Genomic DNA, 24,791 nt, shown 5'->3' on the forward strand with positions numbered 1-24,791 from the left:
AAAAAGGGGGAAAAAAATCAGACTATTGGTGAACAGATATCTCCTCCCATCTTTTCTGATGAGGAAGAACAATGTTTACCATCAGGGAAAGACATAAAAGTCAAGGCTTCTGTACCCTAAACATCCAAAATAAATATTCAATGGTCTCAGGCCATTGAAGAGCTCAAAAAGGATTTTGAAAATCAAGTAAGAGAGGTGGAGGAAAAACTGGGAAGAGAAATGAGAGAGATGCAAGAAAAGAATGAAAAGTGGGTCAACACCTTGCTAAAGGAGACCCAAAAATATGCTGAAGAAAACAACACCTTAAAAAATAGGCTCACTCAATTGGCAAAAGAGGTTCAAAATGCCAATGAGGAGAAGAATGCTTTAAAAAGTAGAATTAGCCAAATGGAAAAGGAGGTTCAAAAGTTCACTGAAGAAATGGAGAAAATAGTTCTTTCAAAATTAGAATGGAACAGATGGAGGCTAATGACTTTATGAGAAAACAAAAAATCACAAAACAAAACCAAAAGAATGAGAAATGGAAGATAATGTAAAATATCTCATTAGAAAAACAACTGACCTGGAAAATAGATCCAGGAGAGACAATTTAAAAATTATGGGACTACCTGAAAGCCATGATCAAAAAAAGAGACTAGACTTCATCTTTCATGAAATTATCAAGGAAAACTGCCCTGAGATTCTAGAACCAGGGGGCAATATAAATATTGAAAGAATCCACTGATCACCTCCTGAAAGAGATCCAAAAAGAGACACTCCTAGGAACATTGTGGCCAAATTCCAGAGTTTCCAGGTCAAGGAGAAAATATTGCAAGCAGCTAGAAAGAAACAATTCAAGTATTGTGGAAATACAATCAGGATAACACAAGATCTAGCAGCTTCTACATTAAGGGATCGAAGGGCATGGAATAGGATATTCCAGAAGTCAAAGGAACTAGGACTAAAACCAAGAATCACCTACCCAGCAAAACTGAGTATTATACTTCAGGGGAAAAATTGGTCTTTCAATGAAATAGAGGACTTTCAAGCATTCTTGATGAAAAGACCAGAGCTGAAAAGAAAATTTGACTTTCAAACACAAGAATGAAGAGAACCATGAAAAGGTGAACAGCAAAGAGAAGTCATAAGGGACTTACTAAAGTTGAACTGTTTACGTTCCTACATGGAAAGACAATATTTGTAACTCTTGAAACTTTTCAGTATCTGGGTACTGGGTGGGATTACACACACACACATAGAGACAGAGTGCACAGAGTGAATTGAAGAGGATGGGATCATATCATAAAAAAATGAAATCAAGCAGTGAGAGAGAAATATATTGGGAGGAGAAAGGGAGAAATGGAATGGGGCAAATTATCTCTCATAAAAGAGGCAAGTAAAAGATTTTTCAGTGGAGGGAAAAAGGGGGGAGGTGAGAGAAAAACATGAAGTCTACTCTCATCACATTCCACTAAAGGAAGGAATAAAATGCACACTCATTTTGGTATGAAAACCTATCTTACAATACAGGAAAGTGGGGGATAAGGGGATAAGCAGGGTGGGGGGGATGATGGATGGGGGGACATGGGGAGGAGGGAGCAATTTGAGGTCGACACTCATGGGGAGGGACAGGATCAAAAGAGAATAGAAGTAATGGGGGGCAGGATAGGATGGAGGGAAATATAGTTAGTCTTACACAACACGACTATTATGGAAGTCATTTGCAAAACTACACAGATTTGGCCTATATTGAATTGCTTGCCTTCCAAACGGAAGGGGTGGGGAGGGAGGGAGGTAAAGAAGTTGGAACTCAAAGTGTTAGGAACAACTGTCGAGTAATGTTCTTGTCACTAGGAAATAAGAAATACAGGTAAAGGGGTACAGAAAGTTATCTGGCCCTACAGGACAAAAGAGAAGATGGAGACAAGGGCAGAGAGGGATGATAGAAGAGAGAGCAGATTGGTCATAGGGGCAATTAGAATGCTTGGTGTTTGGGGGGGGAGGGGACAAAAGGGGAGAAAATTTGGAACCCAAAATTTTGTTAAAAGTTAAATTAATTAATTAATTAAAAAAAAAAAATTATGTCACCTCCAGCACAGAATTCTTCTGTGTTACATTGGCACAGTTCATCTGTTTTTCTCATCATTTTTCCAGTATTGTTTGCACTTTCTCAAGTAACACATCTAAAAGTATTAGAATCAAAGTGTGGTGGTTTCATTGTCCTTGATGGTATAAAGAATTATACAAATTTTAAAAACCTTTCCCATTTGTTATTGTCCTTCCAGTTTCATCCTTTAGGATGACTTTGCTTAGTTGGATTTCTTCACAAACTTCCTTTACACATTTTTCAGCTGCTTCTCAATGTTTTGAGATGATACTGCTCATAATTGTACAGCATTATTCTCCATAAGAGAAGTTTACCAAGAGTTTAAATATAAGTTACCATCTCTGCTTGACAAAGAGATGCTAGCTGAGAAAGTTTCTTTTGTTTCCTCATCATTGGAAATTATTCTAATTGGTTAAATTTCAGTATAAAATTGTTATAACCAGTACAGAAGTTCTTTCAAATCCATCCATTTTCTATTTTCAACATAACCTGTTAAGATAAGGTGCTAATCACATGCATTATCTTTTTTTTCTAGTTTTGTATTAATTTTGATTTTTGCTATAAAGACTACAATCTGAATGCAAGCAAAGATGACAGAAATAACAATATAAAATAAGCTATAATCTTGATCATTTTGACATTTACAAAAGCAAACAGAAAAATGATGGTTTTCATGGAGATTAGGGAAAGTAACAGACAAAAAATAAAAATGTGCCCAACACAATGCAATGACAAATGGCACCACTATAAAAGCTTAAGATCAGGACATGGAAGGAAGCAGGAGTAAAGTATAGGAGAGCTGATTAACAACAGGGTACACTGGAAGAGAATAACAGAGAGAGTTATTACTGATGCAATGATACTGTTAAGTTGCATACTGTACATAAAAAAAAAACCCTAAAAGAAAGATATGCACCTTGGTGAAGGAGGCAGAGGGACATGGGAAAGCTGAGTAGATTAGGTTTTATTATTGAAGGCATTTATAGATCTGGTTCCATATGGAATGCTGATGAGAATGCCCCATCTTGACCTCAAAATTCATGAAACCTAAAACTGAGCTTGATTTACTTGATTATCTTCTCTCTCAAGCCAACTGTTTTCCTCAACTTCTCCACTTAATGTCATCGTCATTCTTCTAGACACTAAATCTTGAAACTTTCAACTCTGCTGATTCATGCTATTCCTACATTCCCTGACATAGCTATACTAAATCTTTCAGCCCCCATACTAGTCCAAGCCTTCTTTAACTTACTGAGTTACGCTCTCTTAACCTGGTCTTCCAGACACACTAGTAGTCTGTCTCTGCTCTAATCTATTGTATATAACAATGCCAAATTAACCTTTCTAAAATATCACTCTCAACATTTATTTTATTGCACTCAAGAAGCAACAAAGTTTTCTTTACGTCTATCACATCAACTATCCTAATCTTGCCCTATCCAACTAATTTCTCACTCCTTCCCCAGAGGCATCTTCTGCTCTAATTAAGCCAACTTACTCATCATTCCTGTTTTTATTCATTGTCCTCTCTATTACCTCCTCTCTGCCTAACCCCATCATAGCCCAGCTCAAGTACTATTTCTTGAATGTCTTCTTTAACTGCACCAGTGTATACTGATTCCTTCCTTCTTTGAACTTTTATTGCATTTTCAGTATATACTTGCTGCCTTATATTAGTTTCATTGTGCTAGTCTTGTCTCTTCAACTTACCCAGAGGAAACTGAGGCATAAAGAGAGGTTAAGTGAAGTGCCAAAGATCATACATCTATTTAACAGCAGAATTAGAACTAGATCTTAGCCCAGCATTCTCTCTCCTCCTCTACACAATATAGGTATAGGCCCCTCCATGCCACAGTGCTCAATAATAACTGCCAACAAGCCATAAGATGGACATTAATATATTATTAACTGAAAGTTTGGACAAAAAATATGAAAAGCTAGAAAGTAAGGTTTAGGTAGATAGCAGCTTTTCCAATGTGCTTTTGACTTGGAATATAGTGTTCCTCCAAATCTGAAATTCCCTCTGCCTTTCCTCCAATGAACAAAGTTCATTTAAATTATATATCATGCTCTCCCATGTGCTATGAATTATCTCAACTTTTTAGTAAGCTCCCTCCAAGTCATTCAGCTTGCTATTTAGTATTACAGAAGTACTGCTTCAGGGAGTTTCCACACTGTTGCCAACCCTGACTGCTTTTGTTATTTATTTATTTTTACACTTCACTCAGGGCAATAGAAAATAGGTCGACTATTTCTAAACACTGCCATAGTTCAATTGAGCAAGTCCAAGACACCAGGGATACAAAAACAAAGAGTTCCTACCAGCATTTAATACTTTCTACCACAATGTTCTTGTGGATAGTCTCTCTTCCCCAGATTATTGTGATCTCTCCTGACTTTCTTCCCATCTGTCTGACCCTTTCCTCTTAGTCTCCTTTACTAAGGTAATTCCATCCACATCTCCTATGTGTGGGCATGCCCCAGAACTCTATCCTGACCTCTCTTCTTTTTCTACACTCTCTAGTTTGGTAATTTCAACAGCTGCCATTGGTTTATGACTCTATTTAGAAAGATAACTGCAAAATGTACATATCTAGACCATCTTTTTTCTGAGCAGTGGTTTTGAAACACCTGCTGGACACTTCCATTAGGATGTCTCAAGGTATCTCAAAGACAACATTTCTAAAACTGAGTTCAACTCCACTTTACCCCCCCACCCCCAATGCCTTCTCCTATCTTTCTATTTCGGTTGAGGGCTTCTTACTATTCTTTCCACCACTCTTTTTCCAATCAGTTACCAAGTACTGTCAATCCAACCCGTGCAAAACATCTCTCCATACTGTCTCTCCATTCATGTAGCCAGCCACTACCTAGTCTTTTCTCCTGGACAAATGCAACAGCCTCCTAACTGGTCACCTGCATGAGTTTCTCCTTTCTCCAGTCCATAGTCCTTCACAAAGCTGACAAATTTATCTTCTTAAGGCACAGATCTGACCGCATCACTCATTTGCTCAAGGAGCATTGTTAGTTTTTCAGTTGTGTCTGACTTCATGACCCCATTTGGAGTTTTCTTGGCAAAGGTACTGGAGTGGTTTGCCATTTCATTCTCCAGCTCATTTTACGGATGAGGAAAATGAAGCAAGGGAGGCAAACAGTTACATTACTAGTCCAGGGTCAATGAAGCTAATTAAGTGTATTAGGTCACATTTGAACTATGGAAGAGAGTCTTGATTCTAGGTCCATTCTATCTGCTTTGTCACCTGTGCCACCTAGCTGTTCACAAGAGGCCTTAGTAATTCTCTACTATTTCTAGGATAAAAGATAAGCTTCTCAGTTTGGCATTTAAGGCCCTTCAAAATCTGGCTTGAAAACAAGCCATCAGGATGGATTTCACATTATTCTCCATGCACTCTATGTTCTGGCCAAACTAGGACAATTTCATAACTTAGCATTCCATCTCCCACCTCCAGACTTTTGCACAGGCTGAATCGCTCCATGTTACAAACATTTCCACTCTGACTCTTGGAATCCCTAGCGCCCTTCAAATCTCAATTCGATGATATTCAATGAATTCATTTTTTTTGTATTTCCACAGTCTAACACACAGTAGGGCAATCGAATTAGATATGTTTCATAATAGTGAAATTTTAGAATAATATGTGTAGATCTAACAAATTTTAAGAAAAAGGAGTAATTAATTCATTGTACCTATCAACATATCCTAAATCTGAGAACCCAGATTGTCCCCGAGTCCCCTCAGACTAGAAATTTATCATCAGTTTTCCTTTCCAATATAGTCTAAAACGAGAATATTCTTAACGTGAGGGATGAGTTTTTTTCGAGATTTTGATAATTATTTCAATATAATTGGATTCCTTTGTAATTTTATGTACTTTTAACTGTACTTTGATATAATTCATTTCCTTTGCAATTCTATGAACTTTATTTTATGCATCTAAAATTAAAATCACTCTTTTAAGAAAGGGTCCAAAGGCCTTAATGATTTAAAAAAAAAGTTTTTTTATGTTAAGAATTCCTACCCTAGTTTTAGTTCCAAAATAATACAAGAAATTCCCTAAAATAACATGCTAATTTCTATAAAAAGAAGCATACCTTTAATGAACTGCTCAGACACGATCACGGTTCAGTATTATACTTTTAACAAAACAGTAAGGCAACTTCATCTACTAAGAGAAGCCTGCAATTTCTAGCGGTCATCCAAATCTGATACATAGGACACTAAACTTTTTGCTTCAAGGTTAAATGAAGCAATTTAACATATACAAGATAAACAGATAGTACTCATTCCAGAGAGATATAGCTTACAGAAGATATGAGTTGTTATACCTCCAGAGATGCTACAATTTCCTATGTTTCTGTATATTTTCATAGATTAAAAGAATTTTGAAGATGGGAATGTCTAATGTACTTAAATTCCCATTTTACAACTTAAGAAATCAAAACTCAAAGAGATTAAATGACGAAGTGATGGAACTGAAAGCCACAGTTTCACATTCCTAGGCCAGTACATTTGCTCCTTTACTATGGAAGTGTATGCATTGATCTAAGTCTTGGTGATTCAAATAAGAGGCTTAAATCACTATGTTAAAAGTGAAAGGACCTATTAAAGATATCCTGTTTAGGCAAGATCTTTCTTGCTGCTTCTTAAATAGATATTATATTAAACATTAAAACACATTACAAACAGAACACTTCTTTTTCTTAAAGGCTAGGAGATAAAAAGAACAGCTTTTAAAATCAGTGTCTATTTTGCAACTATTTTTAGGATGAGTCAAATGTCCACAGTCTAGAGAGGAGAAAAAACATTTTAAAATCCGAGGGGTTCAAATGTTACCCTACTTTATAGGGTTCATTCAAGAGCAAAATCCCACTAATAATTAAAAGTTTTTCATTTCACATTTGTATGCAAAATATAAACTGATTTAGTTTTCTTTCACTTCTCCAAGGGCCTTTTACTAGGAAAAGAAAGGGATGGGAGCGGGGCAAGAGTAGAATTTTAAGTTTCTACCTGTTCGGAGAACTTTAATTCTCTGTTCTCCCAGCTACCCAACATTTTGTATCCAAAATTATAACTATACAAGTCTTTCTATTGAAATTCTTTCACGGGCAGAGCAGAGTATACAGAAAGTTATAAATCAATTTGACTCCAGTATTTGAGCACACAGTAGGTACCAGGCACTCACTGGGCTGGACGTAGGTCCACGTAGGTCCACGCCAAAAATCAAGGCGTCCCTGTCTGCGGCAAGCTAAATAGGGGCAAAATATGTACACAGATAATACCCAAGTGGATACTATAACTTGAAAACTTCAAAGTTTTATAAGACTGTTCTGCTGCTCCTCAACTATTCCTATGAAACTAGCCTTTACCTCTTTCTTTTGCTCACTTAAAAGTCTGACACCACCCACAGGCACCTGCTGCCCCCTTCCCCGGCTGGGAGCTAGAAACATTCAATCGGCCGATGCCCAGCCCTTCCGTCGATGCGGGGTCGTTTTCCTCCGGCCTGCGGCAGGCAGGCAGGTAGCGGAGCCGGCGCTCCAGAAGGGCAGGGGCCTGCCCGGACACCCACCCGGGCCTGGCCGACGCCAAGCCAGGAGGATCGCTTGGGGGAAGGGAGAGGGCGCACTTACCTGTAAGACCACCTCGTTGGGGAGTTGCGCGGCCCGGAACAGCTCCACCACCCTCCCGTTGGACGCGACCTTCTTGGTGCTCTCGATGTCGCAGTAGGAGAAGAGGTCGGAGTAGTATTTCTGCTCCGCATCGCTCAGCGTTAATCCCTCCATCTTCTTCCCCGCCCCACCCCCTCCCTCGCTCCTCGCCGCCGCCCCGCCCCGCGACCCCTGGGCGGCGGGGCCTCGGGCCCGGCTTGCCTCCGAGCCCCTCGAACTCGGTCGCGGGGAGACGGAGCGTGGGCCGTGCGCCAGGCAGCGCCCCTAGCCCGCCGCCCTAGCCCGGCTCGCAGGCACGCACGCACAGCGGGTCCGCTCCGGCCCGAGCCCCGGTCTTCCCCTCCCCTCTCCCCGCCGCCGGCGGCCGGGACACAAGCAACAGGGCTGGAGAAGAGCTGGAGAAGCGCAGGAGGCTCCGCGTGCCGCCGCCGGCGCCCGCACCTTCCGAAGGAGAGGCTCCCGCTCGCCCCGATCCGGAGCCGGCCCGGAGGCGCAAGGCCCAGGCTCGGGCTCGGGCTCCGGCACCCACCGCGGCGCCGCCAGGCGAAGGAGACCTCTCCTAGCCTACGCCTTCGCCGCGGGTTCGAGCCGCCCCCTCTACCACCCTCCCCCCTGCTCCCCACTCGACTTCCCGCCTAGCTTCCTCTTCCGCCCACCCTTTCGGGGTCAACCCCCGCGAAGAGCGGCTGCGCCCCGGGGAAAGTTGTGGGGCTTTTAAGCTAAAGTTTCAGGGGCGCCTGGCTGAGCGCGGCTGCCGCTCCGCCTCCCTCCGCCGCCATTTACTGCGCTCCGGCCCCACCACGGACGTGCCCGCACTAACACTGACAGCGGCCGCAGCGGCGGCGGCAGCGCCAGACCCGGATGTGAGGCCGAAGGCGAGCGAGCGCGAGGGGGTGGGGGCGGGGGGGAGAGGGAGAGGGAGAGAGAGAGAGAGACAGAGGAGAGAAAGAGAGAAACCCCCAGCAGAGGCGCGTGCCTCTCCCGAGAGAGGAAGGCGGAAACAGCGCCCTCTGCTGGTGGGCGCCCCCGAGGCGAGAGAAGCCCAGCCCGGCGGCGTCCCGCCCCCTAGGCGCAGCCCAGCCCTAGGAAATGTCCAAAAACATTTTTTTCCCCTGTCGGGGGTCCCCCAGGCCTGGAACGCTCTCCCTCCTCCGCGCCCACCACTGACCCCCTTGGTTTCCTTGAAGTCCCAGCTAAAGTCCCACCGCCTACAGGAAGGCTTCCTTCACTTCTCTTAATTCCAGGGCCTTCCCTGTTCGTTATTTCCTGCAGCATGCTTTGTGTATGTTTGTTTGCACGTGGTTTTCCCCATTCCGAGGTAAGTTCCGAAAGCAGGGATTCTCTTTTGCCTCATTTTATCCCCAAAGTACTCAGCGCAGATAAATAGTAAAATGGCTAATGTGTAATGAATTAAACTGATGGCAGGGGTGAGGGCATCGGTATCATTATTATTATTATTATTAATCATTATTGTTGTTACATTGCCCAAGGGGTGACTCTTTATTACTAGTTCTACAATAACTATGATTTATTTTTTTTTAATAACTAAGCTTGATATCGATATCGATTGGTGTAACACTTTTAGTTTTTCAAAACATCCACATTAACGGCTACACAGGTGCCTTTTTACTCTCCCAATCTCCCTGGGAAGTAGGTAAGTTCTTTTCTTCTTATCCTTTCCTTTTGCACCATGAGGAGAACTGAACACCCAGGGATCCCATTTCCATCATTCCAGACCTCCAACTTGGGACAAGTCAGGTCACTTCTCTGGACCTCAGTTTCCTCATTTGTCTGTGGGGCCTGGGTGGTTTATTGTCACTCAACCCTACTCAAACTGTGTTACAATATCCCGATATCTTAAAGAGATGAAGCAATTCTCTATCTTTCAATTTTAGTAATTGGTTTTAGACTAAATGTGATAGCTTTGGAACTGGAATGACAGTACCCAGAAATCCTATTTGGATTGGTTAAAGTAACCTGATCGCACCCTAGGAGTTCTCTATGAAGTTATCAAGCTAGTTCAGATGAGAAGATTAGAACAAGTGTGACATTCCAGTAAAACCCTTGAGAAGGGACCTGGGGAGAGGAAGGAAGGAGAAGCCTCAGCTTTCACCTCCATCTAGATCCCCATTTTGGCCAAGGGAGGACCTTGCAAGCTTCCCAGGATCCATACTATTTTGTACTTCTCATTCATATCTGAACACTATCTTGTGGGATATTAGTAACAAGGTGTAATTTAGGGAGGGCATTTTTACTGTTCTACCAGGAGCTTGGCAAAGAAGTGACAGGATGCTTAAGGAGAACTTCTTAAGTACCCTGGAATGGAAGAAAAGTTCTTCAAGTAACTAGGAGTTATGAGTTACCTCTTTGCCACGTGTACTTTCTGCATCTGAGTCCATTTTCCCTTGAACTCTGTATGTACTGCTGGGAGAGTATGTCATTGAATGACTTTCTACCAACTATGATTAACTGAACTAAGTAAATTACCCTTTCTGAAAGCTAATTGATGATTATTGACTAAATGATACTCATTGATAATCATGCTGGGAAGTATGAACACCAGAATGGGGGATTGAGCTGAGAGTGCTAAAAAGACATTCCCTCCCCCAACACCTTCAGGTAACACATAGATCCCTGAAGGCATCATGATAACCACTTAAGGGATCTGACTCCTCAGTGTAAATGTGAGTTGGGATAGACAGCATGGGCTACTGTAAAATGAAGGAGGTGGGACTAAATAGATGGTCTCAAAGGTCTCTTTCAGGGCTAGATCTGTCTATAATCTCATGATCCTACTCATCAATAGAGTTAGGTCTTCCCTAACATTTAAGTTCATTGTCGAGGCTTAGGAGTCTAGTGAAATGGAAAGAAGTTGGATTTGAAATCAAAAGACCTGGGTTCAAATCCTAGTTCGGTTATTCTGTGTCACAATTGCTCTGTGTTTCAGCATTCTTATCTCAAAAATAAGGAGATTAGATGAGATGAAATTTGAATTCCTTTCCAATTCTAAATCTGTGACCCTAAAGCATACAACAGAGTAACCTGCCATCAGAGGGACCATGAGTTGACTGGAGGCTACATCAAATCTCTCTATCCCATCTGGAGGGAAAGTTTCTGCATACCTTGCCAGGCAAATAGCTGATTTTTTTTTAGCATAAATTGACCCCCATTCCCATATTTAGATTCCATAATAACATTTGCCCTATTGCAGGTTAGGCTGGAAGGATGAAATATTTTTATTCATTATGATCTTATGCTATATATACATATTATTCCCAAGTATTTAAGAATTCAAGAATTAATAAATATTCCCAAGATAATTACTGTTTTGTGGTGTCTCTTGTATGATTCCATATTGAATTCACATCCCAATTTCAAGTGTAGGCTTACACTTGATACTCCTCTCTCAACCCTCTGATGTGTTCATTACTGCCATCCCTTTGATGTCAGATATCACTGAAGATAAACTCAAATTCCTCCTCCCAAAGCTTGTTCCTGGAGCCTCACAAATATTTGAAGATTTCAACATCAACAGTAACTGTTTATCTGAGAAGCAATAGTTTGCTGAGTAGAGGAAAGGTGAAACTAATTTGGTACGTATAAATATTTTAGATTATCTAACACAAAGTGTGCCATTTCTTCTGTCCTGTGTCTTAATCTGAAAACAATCTCTTTTTCTGGAAACCTGCAGAATTTAAGGTACGTGCTATTTAATCTTACATTTCTGTTTATATAGCAGTCTGTAATTTGTAAAACACTTTTCCCTCACTGACCCTGTAAGACTGGTAAGGATTATTATTATCATTTATTTCTGGTGAGAAAATAAGGCTGAACAGAATTCTTATTTGTCCACAGTCAAACCACTAGTCCATTGCTCAGTCCAGGATACCATATCATCTTCTTTACATCTCATTTAAAATAGCCAACATTTAGATAATGTTTTAAATTAATCATCACAGGAACTGTGTAATTTAAGTGTTATTATTATCCCCATTTTACAGATGAATGTTGTTGTTCATACTTTGTTTTCAGAGAGGACCAGTGACATCATGGGGTACATAAATTGGATTTAAGTGAGTCAGAGTTGCACAAAATGGTCAGCATTACTCTGTCTTCTAGAGTTATTGAAATAACAGTGGCAAGACAAAAGTCAAGAAGACTGATGATGGCCTGGGATGTAGTGGATCATCTTGGTATCTTTGATGTCTGACCAACCTCTGTGTGCTCCACAGTGCCTGCTTCAGCTTCCTTCATGATTCTTAGAACAAATTGTTGTCATCTACCCATTCCACCAAAAGAAAACTTCATATGCTTGAAGTAGATATCCCCCAACTCACTGAAGAGTTTCTGACTTACTTAGCCTGTCTGACCAGACAGATGTGGCTACTGCATGTGCTATAGCTTCTTAGAGCCACAAGTGAGTGGAAACTGAGACTGAGAGGTTAAAGTGACCCAGAGCCTTCAACTAGTAACCGTGAGGCGGGATTTAAACTCATGTCTTCCTAACTCCCAGGCCAGGACTCAGTCCATTGTGCCATCTACACTTTACATATTAATATTTTAAGTAACATATGAGTTGGAACTTTTCCAAGTCTAAAGGCTTGACCACACCAAAATTTGTAGAGGGAGGAATAGTCTATCAAAAAATCTCTTTGCTCTCTAATCTGACTGACCAGATAGGTGTCAGCAACCTTTGCACTCTCCTATTGATTTAATTCAGATCAACTTCACAACTGTTTATTTTTCAAGTAACTAGTTACAAAGTATTTATTAAGCACCTCCTGTTTGCCAGGCACTGTGCTGAGCACTGAGGACACAGCAAAAATGATCTAGTCCCTACATACAAAGAGTGTACATTCTCATAGGGGAGACAACACATGCATATATAAGTATACACAGAATATATACAAGGTAATTTTGGGAGAGAAGGCACTAGTAGCTGGGGATAAGCACCTACTTCACACAAAGCACTTTGCTAGGTGCTGAGGGAAATGCAGTGTTTAAATAAACCGTAGTCCTTGACTTCATGGAGGTTAATTAATTAGTTAATGAATTAATAGGAGACATTATTGCCATGTTACTGACTTATTAGTAAGCACCTACCTCAAAGGGTTGTGAGGAATAAGACAAGCTAGGTAAAGTTTTTAGCAGCTCTGCAAAAGTTAGCTACTCTTACATATCATAAGTAAATTAGAAGAACATGGAACATATTACCTATCAGATTTATGGATAGAAGAACTTATGAATAAACGAGAGAGCATTTTGAGATGTTAATTGGATGGTTTTGATTACATTAAATTAAAAAGGTTTTGCACAAACAAAACTAGTGCAGCCAAGATTAGAAAGCAGAAAATTAGGGGAAATTTTTATAGACAGTTCCTCAGAAAAAGGTCTCATATCTCAAATATACAAAGAACTTAGTCAAATTTATAGGAATATGAGTCATTGCCTAATTGATAAGTGGTCAAAAGATATGAACAGACACTTTGGGGACGAGGAAAGCAAAACTATATATAGTCATATGAAAATTGCTCTAAATCATTATTGCTTAGAGAAATGTAAATCAAAATAACTGAGATACCATCTCATAACTATCAAATCAGCTAAAATAACAGAAGGAGAAAATGACAAATGTTGGAAATATATGGAAAAATTGGGACACTAATACACTGTTGATGGAACTTTGATATGATTCAACCATTATGCCTAAGGAGTTATAAAACTATGTATACCTTTTGACTCAGCAATACCACTATTAGGTCTGTTTCCCAAGATGAGCATGGAAAAAGGAAAAGAACCTATATGTTCTATAAAATATTTATAGCAGCTATCTTTGTGATAGCAAAGAACTGGAAATTGAGGGGATGCCCATCAGTTGGGGGATGGCTAAATAAATTATGGTATGTGATTGTGATGAAATACTGCTATAATGTAAGAAATGATAAGCAAGCTGATTTTAGAAAAACGTGGAAAGACTTGCATGAAATAATGAGTGAAATGAACAGAAAGAAAACTATTTATAGTAACAGTAGGATTGTACAAAGAGTAACTGTGAGATAGAGCATCTTAAAGAGAAATCCAGGTTTCCAGGCACACCAAAGAAGTGTAAAAGAACCATATTGGGGATAAAGAGGAATTTGTAAATAATGGAATAGGGATTCCAGAGGGTATGATAGGAGAGAGCAAAGGAAATCATAGGGCTGAGCTTGTGGAGATGACGGGAGAGAGGTTTTCACTTTGGCAGACAGAGAGTCTGGATTATAGAGGTTGAGGAAGCAAGAGGTAGAAATGTGTTAGCCATGAGGCTAGGGAAGGCGAAGTATCAAGTATGGGAAAGCTCAACAGTGATGGTAACAGCAGGAAAGATGGTCCCATGGTGAAAAAGGACCTCAACAATTGCCATTTCCTCAGTTGCTATCTCTAGATGTAACCCCCTTAATGACATAGAGCAAGTGACAGATGATGGTATCAGATGATGGGAAGATCTGTGTCTATCTACTTCCATAATAATGACTTTTATTTCCAGTTCTGTCCTTGCTAACCACCCTATAATACAACTGCTTAAATACAGCCACTCAAATTCAGCCTCATAAAGTGTTCTGATATCAAATTACCTAATGTATTATATCCTTTTTTTCTCTTATTAATAGCTGTACATTTAATTTATTTTCCAAAAATACAAAGGTATTTTCTGTGATTTGGGAATGCTAAAGGTTGATAAGGAAGCCTGAAATTGTGGCTTGACCTTAACTGCTATAATGCTTTCTATAATATCTGGTCTTTATAGGTCTAGATCCTTTTCTTAAGTGTATGAGATTGGACTTCCAACATTTCCTAGCTGCATAACCCTGGGCAAGTCACTTTACCTCTATTTGCTTCAGTTTCCTCATGTGTAAAAATGGGAATAATAATACCTATTTTATAGGGTTGTTGTGAGGATCAAATGAGATAATAGTCGTAAAATGTGTGACACATAGTAAGTGCTATATAAATGCTAGCATTAGGATGATGATGATTTATTTTTGTGTGTTAAAATTTTGCGGCCGCACAAACTTTCCTTTCTCATTTTGAAGAATAAAAATGAACCAGCATTGCTTATTATAAAATGTATACATGCAGACTTATATTTATATATAGCTATATTAAAAAAATAAGGCCTTTTCCTCCTTATTACATGCTTGGTTATTGGGAGTTTATTCCCCATTCCCCTATGAAATCTGTTAGGATTCCTTTTTAGAATCTCAAGAGGTTAAAAAAAAAGCCATAAATACCTTGTATCACTTGAGAGAATAATCAAAATCATTCTCCTGGCACATAACAGATAATAAGCATGTGTCCTGAAAGTATTGTCTCTTGCTTTTTGCTTTCTCCCCTAAGCACAACTGAGAAGATCTCTCTATTCTAGGTATAATCACTTCATAGTAAAAGTGTTCTTCTGAGTCTGGACAACTCCATATTATCTAGTATGATAGAAAAGACCCTCTATGCCCAACTTGTTAGCAAGTCTTGAATAAATCAGAAACCATTTCAGTCCCATAGTCTCATCCTTCTCAACTAATTACTGTACTCAGATCCCAAAACTTAGATCTGGAAGCCAAGAGGGCAGATTACTCATCATTTTCCACTAATGATTATCCTGGAACTCCGTAAAAGGAAAGCACCTTTAACGCACATTACTGATGACTTTTTCCTATGCAAAAAGGGAAAACTGCCACACCACCCTAATCTAAAGAATTGCCACACTATACCACCACTCATGATGCAGACTGGAAGCCTGCAGCACCTTACTCCCTCCTTCAGCATGTGTAAAGATCATCTTTTAGTAAATCTCTTTTGGACACATAAGTCTTGGGAGGGGAATGCCAAACTTTTTTCCCATGAAAGACTTCTAAGGGACTTGCTGCCACCCCTTCTTCTGTGGCAGCTGGTTTGACACTTTCATTTCACCTCAGCCTTGTTGCCAATAAAGCAAAGAGCCCTTCCAGCAATAGTCCTCCAAACCATCTGTGGGGAGGAATTATACGGTGATCAGAGTGCTGAACTGGCAGCAATGTGGATGCACCAACCAGTATTACGTCAAGGTAAACAATGGGCTGCAGTGGCCTGCCTTTTGTCACTGCACAGTGCTCACTCTTCTGCAGCTGTTTCTGGGGACCTAGCCACTGTCCACTGCCTTCCACTGCGGGAGCCTGTGTCTCAGCCCCTTGACAGGATCTGTTCCCCACTGCCTGCTTTGCCAGAGTCAACTGCTACCCTCTGTGCCATTTCTGTGTAACTATCACTTTGAAGACCTAACCTTTTCTGTCCTATTCTGGGGGAAGAGTGTTGCTGTAGGCCTTAACATGATTATCTTGCAACTGCTAGGGCCTGACTCAACCGCATTATGGCATTCCAGGGCCTTCCAGCTTTGGTGAATAGTGTTACTCCAGGGCTCTGACTATACCCCACTTTGCTCAGGGAAAGATATAAAGCAACACAAAAATCAGCAGAGCCAAGGACTATTCTTGGCCGGAATGCATGTATTTTATTCCCCATGTACAAATAGCTATTTCTTCTCATGTTAGGGAAATGCTCATGGAGCCTAGGTTCTATGCTTTTCTAGCACCCCTCAACTGAATCGCCAGAGAGAATTATAGTTCACAGTTCAGTGTGAGAGGGAGAACTAGTTAAACTGATGTAGTAGCCCTACCTATTTTCAGCTAATAAAATGGGGTGTCATTGGCACATTTGTTCATATATCTAGTTCTAAAAATGTCTCTGGGATCCTGGAGAGACTTCAGTGTTATTATTTCAAGTACCTCCCCCAATGACTTGCATCAGAGAATTACAGCAAAATGCATGTAGCAGAACTGCAGTTGGTCTCTTCAAATTCCAAATTAAAAAGCAAGCAAAACTCAGTTTATTCATCACGGTTGTCAGACAATCATAAAATTCTGCCTTGGTTTGTATTCTCTCACTGTTAGGGGCCTTCCTGCCATCCCTTGACGGCTCACTATATCATATATATTTACAGGACTGAAAAGTGCTAATTCAGCTGTATTGTCATTTCCAAAAAGTCGCTCAAAACCAATCAGTTTATACAAAATACAATACCCTTAAACCATAAGAGGGGCCCTTTTCAGGAGGTCTGCCCAAGCAGCAATTGGGTGATAATGACTACTAGTGATTAAAAAAAAAAAAGCGTTGAGGCTTAGCAAGGGAAGAACACAACTGGTTCTTCCACATTTATCCTTTTCTAATGAGAGGGCAATCTTTCCATCTCCCAAAACTCATCCCCCTCCAGACTTCTTTGGGGCTAAACTGAGTTCTGAAAAAGATTCCCTAGTAGATGTTTGAGGAGACTTAAATTACAAGGTTAGAAATCCCAACAAAGCTGGAGGGCCTGAAACACAGTTGACCACAATTATCTTCCAGATGAAGTTTTAGGACACAGAACATACATTGTTCACTTCTTGCTGAAAGGCCACAGGCAGTTTAACCTTCTAATCTCCCAGGAGTCAGAGGTGTCTCACAGTAAGAACCCACCATTTGTAGAGACATCATTAAGCTAATCTAAACTCATCTTCCTCTGCACTGCCCCTCCTCCCATTTCAAGGAGATCATTATGTTCCAGTCCTTCAACATTAAGCCAATTGTTCTTGGCTGGGCCTGACTCAGGCAAGTTCCCTGGCAGTGTAAGTTCAATACTGGGAACAAAATAAGATTCTCCTAAGTCATTCGATATTTAACAAAATGAGATTTACTTAGCCATAGCAGGAGGACAAGACTAGGCATTGAGGATTGATTCAGCCAAGGGGAACTCCCTTGCCTAAGTACTTCATTGTGATCCATCAGTCAAGCCCTCAGAGGGTCCCCAGAGCTCTTCTTGGATATGGGTATTCAGGTGACAAAGAGATGGTGCCCAAAGTCTGAATCTTTAGTCTCCTGAGTCAGCCAATTCCTTGGGGAATATTTCAGTACTTTTTAAATAAAAAAAATAATCTATCATTTGGGGAGGGAGGCAAGGTAGGTTAGAATATTTTCTCTACCACAAAGGGATAATACCCCTTGACTTTTTAATTGACTTTTTAATATTTCACCATACTAATTCATACTAATACAATGTCAGAAATAAGTAAACAGGAAAAATGAGACAATCTGTTCAATTAACCTCAGAATGTTTTAGGCACCCATTTTCTAGTTTTCTAACTCAACCTTACTTACATTTTGAACCATTTAGAGTGATGGTTCATAACTCTTCTCAATAACTTAACACAAGGTCTTTTTTGAGGCACAAGCAGCATCCTTTCCTATATATTCCTAGGCATATCTATTTCAAAACTGATGTCTTAAGACATCTATTTTTAAAGGTATGTCCTACAAAGTGGGGTTGCAGATTTGAAGGTGTAGGAACTCATGTGAAAGTAGCAGCAAATAACAGTTTATTAATGTCAGGTACAGAGTCACAACTAGGAAAGGGCACACAAAGATATGCCTCAGAATACTGAGTTTAGTGGGTACTGAAAGAACTTGGAGTCCTCCAGAAGCTGTGGCTGGTAAGGGTAGTCAGTTAAAATAGCAACCTACCAGGGGGTAGGTTCTTTTTGTGTCTCCCTTTGCCCCTCCCCACTCCTGGGACCAACTGAGGGGATGCTTCCTGCCAGTCACTACAGGCACAGTTTGTGGTATTTGTCTTGGCATAAAAATTGCTAGTTATGGCTCTGGTTAAATATGTGTATCAACTTTAAAAGGATATATATTTACTTACACAGTGTCTGTCTTCAGACACATTCTTAAATCACTCTAACTCAAATGTTAGATATACTATATTATAATATTTCTTTTTATGCCATTAGATCAAAGCTAGACTGGCTACTGCTCCCCTCAGGGTTCTAGGGTAGTAAACTCACAGGTCTATCTTTCTCATATTGTTCATTATGATCATATCTTTAATGAACACACATTATCCAGTGTGTTCACCATAATATCAGTTTGCCAGTTAATATCTACCCAGTCTCAATGTGACCAATTGATCTTTCCTTAATGTAATTTAACCAATTAATATCATTTAACTAATTCCTTTTTATAAAGGAATATTTACTGAGAAAGTGTAATAGGGATAGAAGAGTAAAACTCTCCTGAACTAAAAGCAAACTTGTCTTTACCACCTCAGTTCCTCAGGAAAGTGTGCTCAGAGTCATTGCTGCTGAACTAAAATTATCTTCTGCCCCCACCAAGGTCATTTCTGGAGGTGGCATAATCGATGGATGTCACTCTTGCTTTCAGGGCATGGTGCTTCAGTAATTGCCCAACCTCTATTGACTCTTCTGACCTGTCAAAGCTTAAAATGTCCTAATTTATGTTCCATCTCTGATGTTCATTCACCTAACATCAGAGAAGAACACACACAACAGAGACAGAAACAGAGGAAGCACCATGTTTTCATAGCCACATAGTGATATGTTAGGGAAAATAGGCAGCTACTAGCAGCAGACCACTGCCATCATTATTACTGTCTCTTCTTTCACAAGTTTCTCTGTAAATTTCTCACATCTCTTCACTCAAAACCTGCCAGGGAAGAGAGAGCATTATGAGGTAGCCATCAATTAGATCCTTTTGTATACCCATTCAGTTCTGGGTCAGTAATCAAATAAAAGGCTTTTATCACCACTCAGTAAGCTTCCAGGAAACAGTTGGATTATCTGTTCAGGAAGGGGAAGGGCCCCTCCATCATAAAATTTTAGAAGCAGGTTCAATAAATCTCTACATAGATATGCAAAAGGCAAAGTATATGACACAGGGGCCTTCATTGTCCAGTCCCTCCATTGCATAAAAAAGTCATTTGAGTATATATTCTCCTTGACCTATCGCATTTACCTGCTTTTGTTAAAAGTATCCAAACATAAAAAATCACCAAAGATTTTAAAAGACCCAACATAGAAACAATGGCAAAATCAAACTTATCTATAAATCACTCCTTTATGTCTTTAAAAAATATGAAATGCTGAACATGGAAGCCATTGGTTGCTAAGAATAAATGTGATACCTCTGTGTAACTAACATAAAATGGATTTGTATAATAACATGTTGAATCCAATATTGTTAGTACTTATTTTATTTTAGAAGCAAATTTGGAAGCTGCAATAATACAGACTATAATTAGTTGTGGGGGGCAATGAGGTAACTAAACTGAACTCCTCACCTAACTTATATTGATAAACTAGTTCAGTCTCCTAGGAATCTCCAGGCCTAAGAATAACTTAAGAATAGCCTGTACTTGCTGGAGCTGGATTTTCTGTTTCATAATAGACTTGAAATCCCTGGAACATTTGCTGAAAATAATTCTGTTGCAAGAAAAATCATTACAGTTTGTCCAAGTTACCTAATATATAGTTGAGATAGTGAGTTTGATTATATCTGAATATCAGACAAAGGTTAGTTGACTCACTCCTTAGGATAACAGAGATATTGAGAAGAGTGCTGCTGTTGTAATGGGGAAGGTGGTATCTGAAGAGGCTGTGCAGGTAAGATAAACAGCTTCACCTTTGCCAAATTCAATTGCTGAAGACATCTTGAAATGTGGGAACCACACATAACTGAATCACTAAGTAAGCTCATGGGCAAACAAGTCAATTTGGGTTATCTACCATGTAAAATTCATAGCACTCTAAGTAGCAAGGAAGTGTAGTGGATAGAGCATTTGAAATTAGGAAGACTTGAGTTCAAATCCAGTGAACCTGGGCAGGTCCCTCAACCGCTTTCAATATGTTTTCTCATTCGTAAAATGGGAATAATAATAGCATTTACCTCAAAGGGTTATTGTGAGATTTAAATGATAACATATGAAAAGCACTTTGCAAACCTTAAATATATATAATTTCCATGTGTTTATATATAAGTTAATGTAGATTATATAATATGCACATTATATAATGTTAGCTCATATGTTATATAATATACATATTATCATGTACATCATATAATACATATAAGTTAATATATGTAAATTAAGTATACATAATTTTATATAGCAATATATAAATGGTAGCCATTAGGAAAAGACACTGAGACTGAATCTTGAAGTATCTTAAGAAGAGGACAAAGCTTTAAGGTACCTCTGCAATAGATAGAAGTAATAGAAGTTTGTAAAACTGTGACTGGACTTTATTTTTAACCAGAGAGCCCGTAAGATAATTTTTTTTTAGTGAATGAGATCAATGCATTAAAACCTTTAAGCTTTTTAGGATGCTTGCAGTCATTGCTTACAATATATAATTGATATATAAGGTGAAATTAATATACATATAATATATAAATTGATCATTATTCAATGTTTCTTTACCATATCTATCTATATTTATCTATATATAGCATAAAATGTGTGATCTTTTTTCTGAGTACCATTTGTATGAATCTTTAAGCCCACCAACATGATGTAAGAAAACTACAAATGCTTTTCGCTTCTTGTCCCCTAAAGAGTGAGATACATATACAAAACTGCTTAGAAGATGTCATGAACTACTCCATGGCTAAGCCTCTTCTCAAGGCAATCAGCATTTAGCAAGTGCTTATTGCTGTCAGAGTGAAGTGCTGGGGACAGAGAAAAATGCAAAAATATGGCCCCTGCCTTCAAGGAGTTCACATTCTAATGAGGGAGACAACATGTAAATAAATAGGTACACATATATACGTACATATACATACATATATACACACATACATATATATTTACAGAATAGAATGAAAAGTAATAGATGAAAGGTAATCTCAAAGAGGAAGGCAGCAGCATCTGGGGGGAAAGGAGGAACCAGGAAAAGCCTTCTGTAGAAGGTGGGACCTGAGCTACTCTTTAAGTCAGGTGTGGGGAACCCTCTAGGTCCTCAAGTGTGGCCCACCCCTGCTTTAAAGAAACCAGGCTGACTAAGGGCAAGAGGTGAGGACAGTGACATTCTAGGTATGAGTGATAGCCAATGCTAAGGAAAGGACAAAGAAGATAAAATATTATCTCCGTTTTTCCTTCAACCCTCCAATTGGCAGCCTCTTCCCACATATAGTATATGTGTGTGTGTGTGTGTGTGTATGTATGTGTATTGTGTATATGTATATGTGTGTGTATGTATATATAGAAACACACACATATACACACACATATACATATATACATGCATATACATATACACAATATTGTGGTAAAATGGAGCGCATGTTTGTAGAATGCAAATTCATGGCAGTTCAAACACGGCAGTAGCAAACTCATGGCTGTAGGAGCCACTTAGGCCACTTATATTAAGTTGTAAGTAGTGAGAGTTCTCATGCTTTCCTCAAGTAAATAGAGTTTGACAGTTGGGGAAAAAAGGTTTAAATTATTTTCCTTGATGTTAAGCAGAATCCTTATACAGGCATTGACATGTTCCCTGTTTGCTATGCAACTGCATGTAAGACTGTGAGATAGAAAAGCCTTTGAGCTTCCCTTAAGTACTAACAGAGATTTCCCTTACACTTAATTTTACCTTTCTTATTAGCTATCTTCCTCTAAGACTGTACTGGAGTCAAACTATAACTCCAATATGTGCCAAGCCATACATTTTGAGATAGATGTCTGAATTTACAGCTGACTCTATCTGTAGTTAACAGTATGTATATACACATCCATACACACATGATTATTATAGATATGGATATAATAAAAATAACCAGCACTTCAAAGTTTGTAAAGCACTTTACATGTGTTAGCTCATTTAATCCTCAGAACAATTCTGTGAAGTAGGTATTATTATCTCCATTTTACAGATATGGCAATTGAGTCTCAGAGAGGTTAAATGACTCACCTAGGGTCACATAGTAAGCATCTGAAACAAGATTTGAACTCAGGTTTTCCTAAGTCCAAAGCCAACATTCTATCCACTATGCTACCTAGATGCTTCAGATGTCTGTTGTTAGATAGCACATTATACTCACACATCTTTAAAACAAGATTTAACATCATTGAATTCTGGACACCATGATTTAAGATGGACATTGAAAAGCTAGAAAGTGTCCAGAGAAGTGCAACCAGGATGATGAAGGGACTGTGTAATATAAGGATTAGTTGAAGGAACTAGACATGCTCAGTCTGAACAAGAAAATGATTGCTGGGGAAAGATAGCTTTTTTCAAGTATTGACTAGACTGCCATGTAAAAGTAGGATTAGAAAGTGCAGAACAAGAAACAGTGGGTGAGGGACAGTAAGATAGCTCACTAGATAGAGCCCCAGTCGTGGGGTCATGAGCACCTGAGTTTGAATTCAGATACTTACTAACTATGTGACCCTGAGCAAGTCACTTAACCCTATTGCCTCCAAAGCAAAAAAAAAAAAAGAAAAGAAAAAAAAAAGGGAGAGAGAGAGAAACAAAAGAGAAACAATGTTGCAGATAGGCTGATTTGAACTTCACACCAGGAAAAACCAAGAATATAAAAGCTATCAACAAGGCAGAGGAACATGGAGCACCCTTCATTGGGGGCCTTCCTGCAGAGGTTGGATAAATATTTACTATGTGCCAGGCACTGTGTCTAAGTGCTGGGAATACATATGTAATCAAAAAGAAAGACACTCCCTGCCCTCAAGGAGTTTACATCCTAATAGGGGAAGACAACACCTAAAAGGGAGTTGAGCTGGGGAATGAAGTTGCTTGACTGGAGTGTGGTAGAAAACTCCAGAATACAGTCTGGTGAGAAATGAAGATGTGGTTGGCCTGGCTGCTCTCCTTGAAAGGAGGTTTTAGGAGGGGCCATCAAATCAGAAGTGACTTCAGGGGCAGAGGGTACTTCAAGGTGAGAACTCCAGGGCTGGAGTGATCTACAGTGAAGAGGTCTCTGGGGCTTCACAGAAGTCCAGAGTGAAGCCTGGCAAAGAATGAAAAATATTACTATGTTGAAAGTGGGGACCCCTTTCATTTATGGATTTGCCTTTTCAATTTCAAATTCTGTGATTCTTTGATTCTGTGATTGGAATCAAGTTTTGTAAACTTTAAATACCATATGAATTTTATCACCATTATATGATTATTTTAAATGTATCTTAAAGTGATGAACATAGTAATATAGTTATATTGTGACATGTTTAAATGCTGGCACAGTGTTTAATAGCATATTCACACGTATAAACTGAGAAATTTTTGCCTGCCTGTCACATTCCTGAAATTTCTGAGTGGCTTCACTGTCAATCCTCCCACTCGAAAGATTCATATAAATATGACTAGATGACTAACTTCAAGGCCATAAGCCTGTGAAGGGGACCACTAATTCTTTTTTAGCCTGTTCAACCAACAGTAATATCCAAAGAACACACACCTAAGTCTGGAAATACAGGCAAAAGATAATATGTTGTCTTCTTACTAATTTAAATAATAGCCCAAATTTGAAATGGAGAAGCAGAAAGCTGGAGATAAAAACTTAAGATATAGAATTCCTACAAGTACAGAAACAGAGATTGAGCTATGTGGAACAGTGCTTACTGCCTTGTAGACATCTTACAGATATTGGGTCTTGATTTTGGATATAAGCAGTCAACACAGGATGCTTCACAGGCCTAAAAGGAATGAATGTGTTTTCTTCTGGAAGACAGAAGTAGCACCTATCAAGGGTCATTAGGTAGCCAAGTTTCTCTACCCTTAAGTAATCTGAGCACCCAGGTAGCCATACCACATTGAATGAAGTTTATCACATTAAATGAGTTGTATTTAGCATGCTATGCTTCTCCCTTTGTTCAGGAAGCAGTTAGTAATGTAGGAACAGAGCTTCCAAGAGAGATAAGGGCTGGAATTGTGTGTCAGAATCATTCATCTTCAAAGAAATAAATGATCCCATTGAAGCTAATGAGATCATCAAGGCAGAGTATATAGAATGAGAAAAGGGTCTAGTTCAGAGCCTTGAGGGACCATTTCCTACTCTGTGACCACAGGTCTACCACACAGCAATCAAAATAATGGAAACTTCAACATAGAAATTGATACTCCCAATTCCTCAACTGACTCATTTCCATGATTTACTCTTCTACCCA

At 39.4% G+C, this 24,791-nt stretch overlaps 2 protein-coding genes across 13 annotated transcripts in view; one reads left to right on the plus strand and one right to left on the minus strand.

Moving 5' to 3' along the window:
• The window catches only part of REPS1 (RALBP1 associated Eps domain containing 1), a 107,472-nt gene that overhangs the window by 80,185 nt on the left and 2,496 nt on the right, over positions 1-24,791 (minus strand). For 11 of the 12 annotated variants that reach the window (XM_072643460.1, XM_072643458.1, XM_072643455.1 and 8 more), the window contains exon 1: positions 7,736-8,344. The exons of the other annotated variant lie outside the window; for it this stretch is intronic. In XM_072643460.1, the coding sequence (XP_072499561.1) occupies positions 7,736-7,888 (153 nt within the window). In that variant the 5' untranslated portion in view covers positions 7,889-8,344. Of the gene's footprint in view, positions 1-7,735; positions 8,345-24,791 lie in introns of those variants that run through there. 12 annotated transcript variants of the gene reach the window in all.
• ABRACL (ABRA C-terminal like) overlaps positions 11,449-24,791 on the plus strand; it is a 97,666-nt gene continuing 84,323 nt past the window's right edge. The window contains exon 1 of the mRNA XM_072643466.1: positions 11,449-11,473. The gene's annotated coding sequence lies outside the window, so the exon portion shown is untranslated. The remainder of the gene's footprint in view (positions 11,474-24,791) is intronic.

This window comes from Notamacropus eugenii, chromosome 2, assembly GCF_028372415.1.
Source record: "Notamacropus eugenii isolate mMacEug1 chromosome 2, mMacEug1.pri_v2, whole genome shotgun sequence".
NCBI lineage: Eukaryota > Metazoa > Chordata > Mammalia > Diprotodontia > Macropodidae > Notamacropus > Notamacropus eugenii.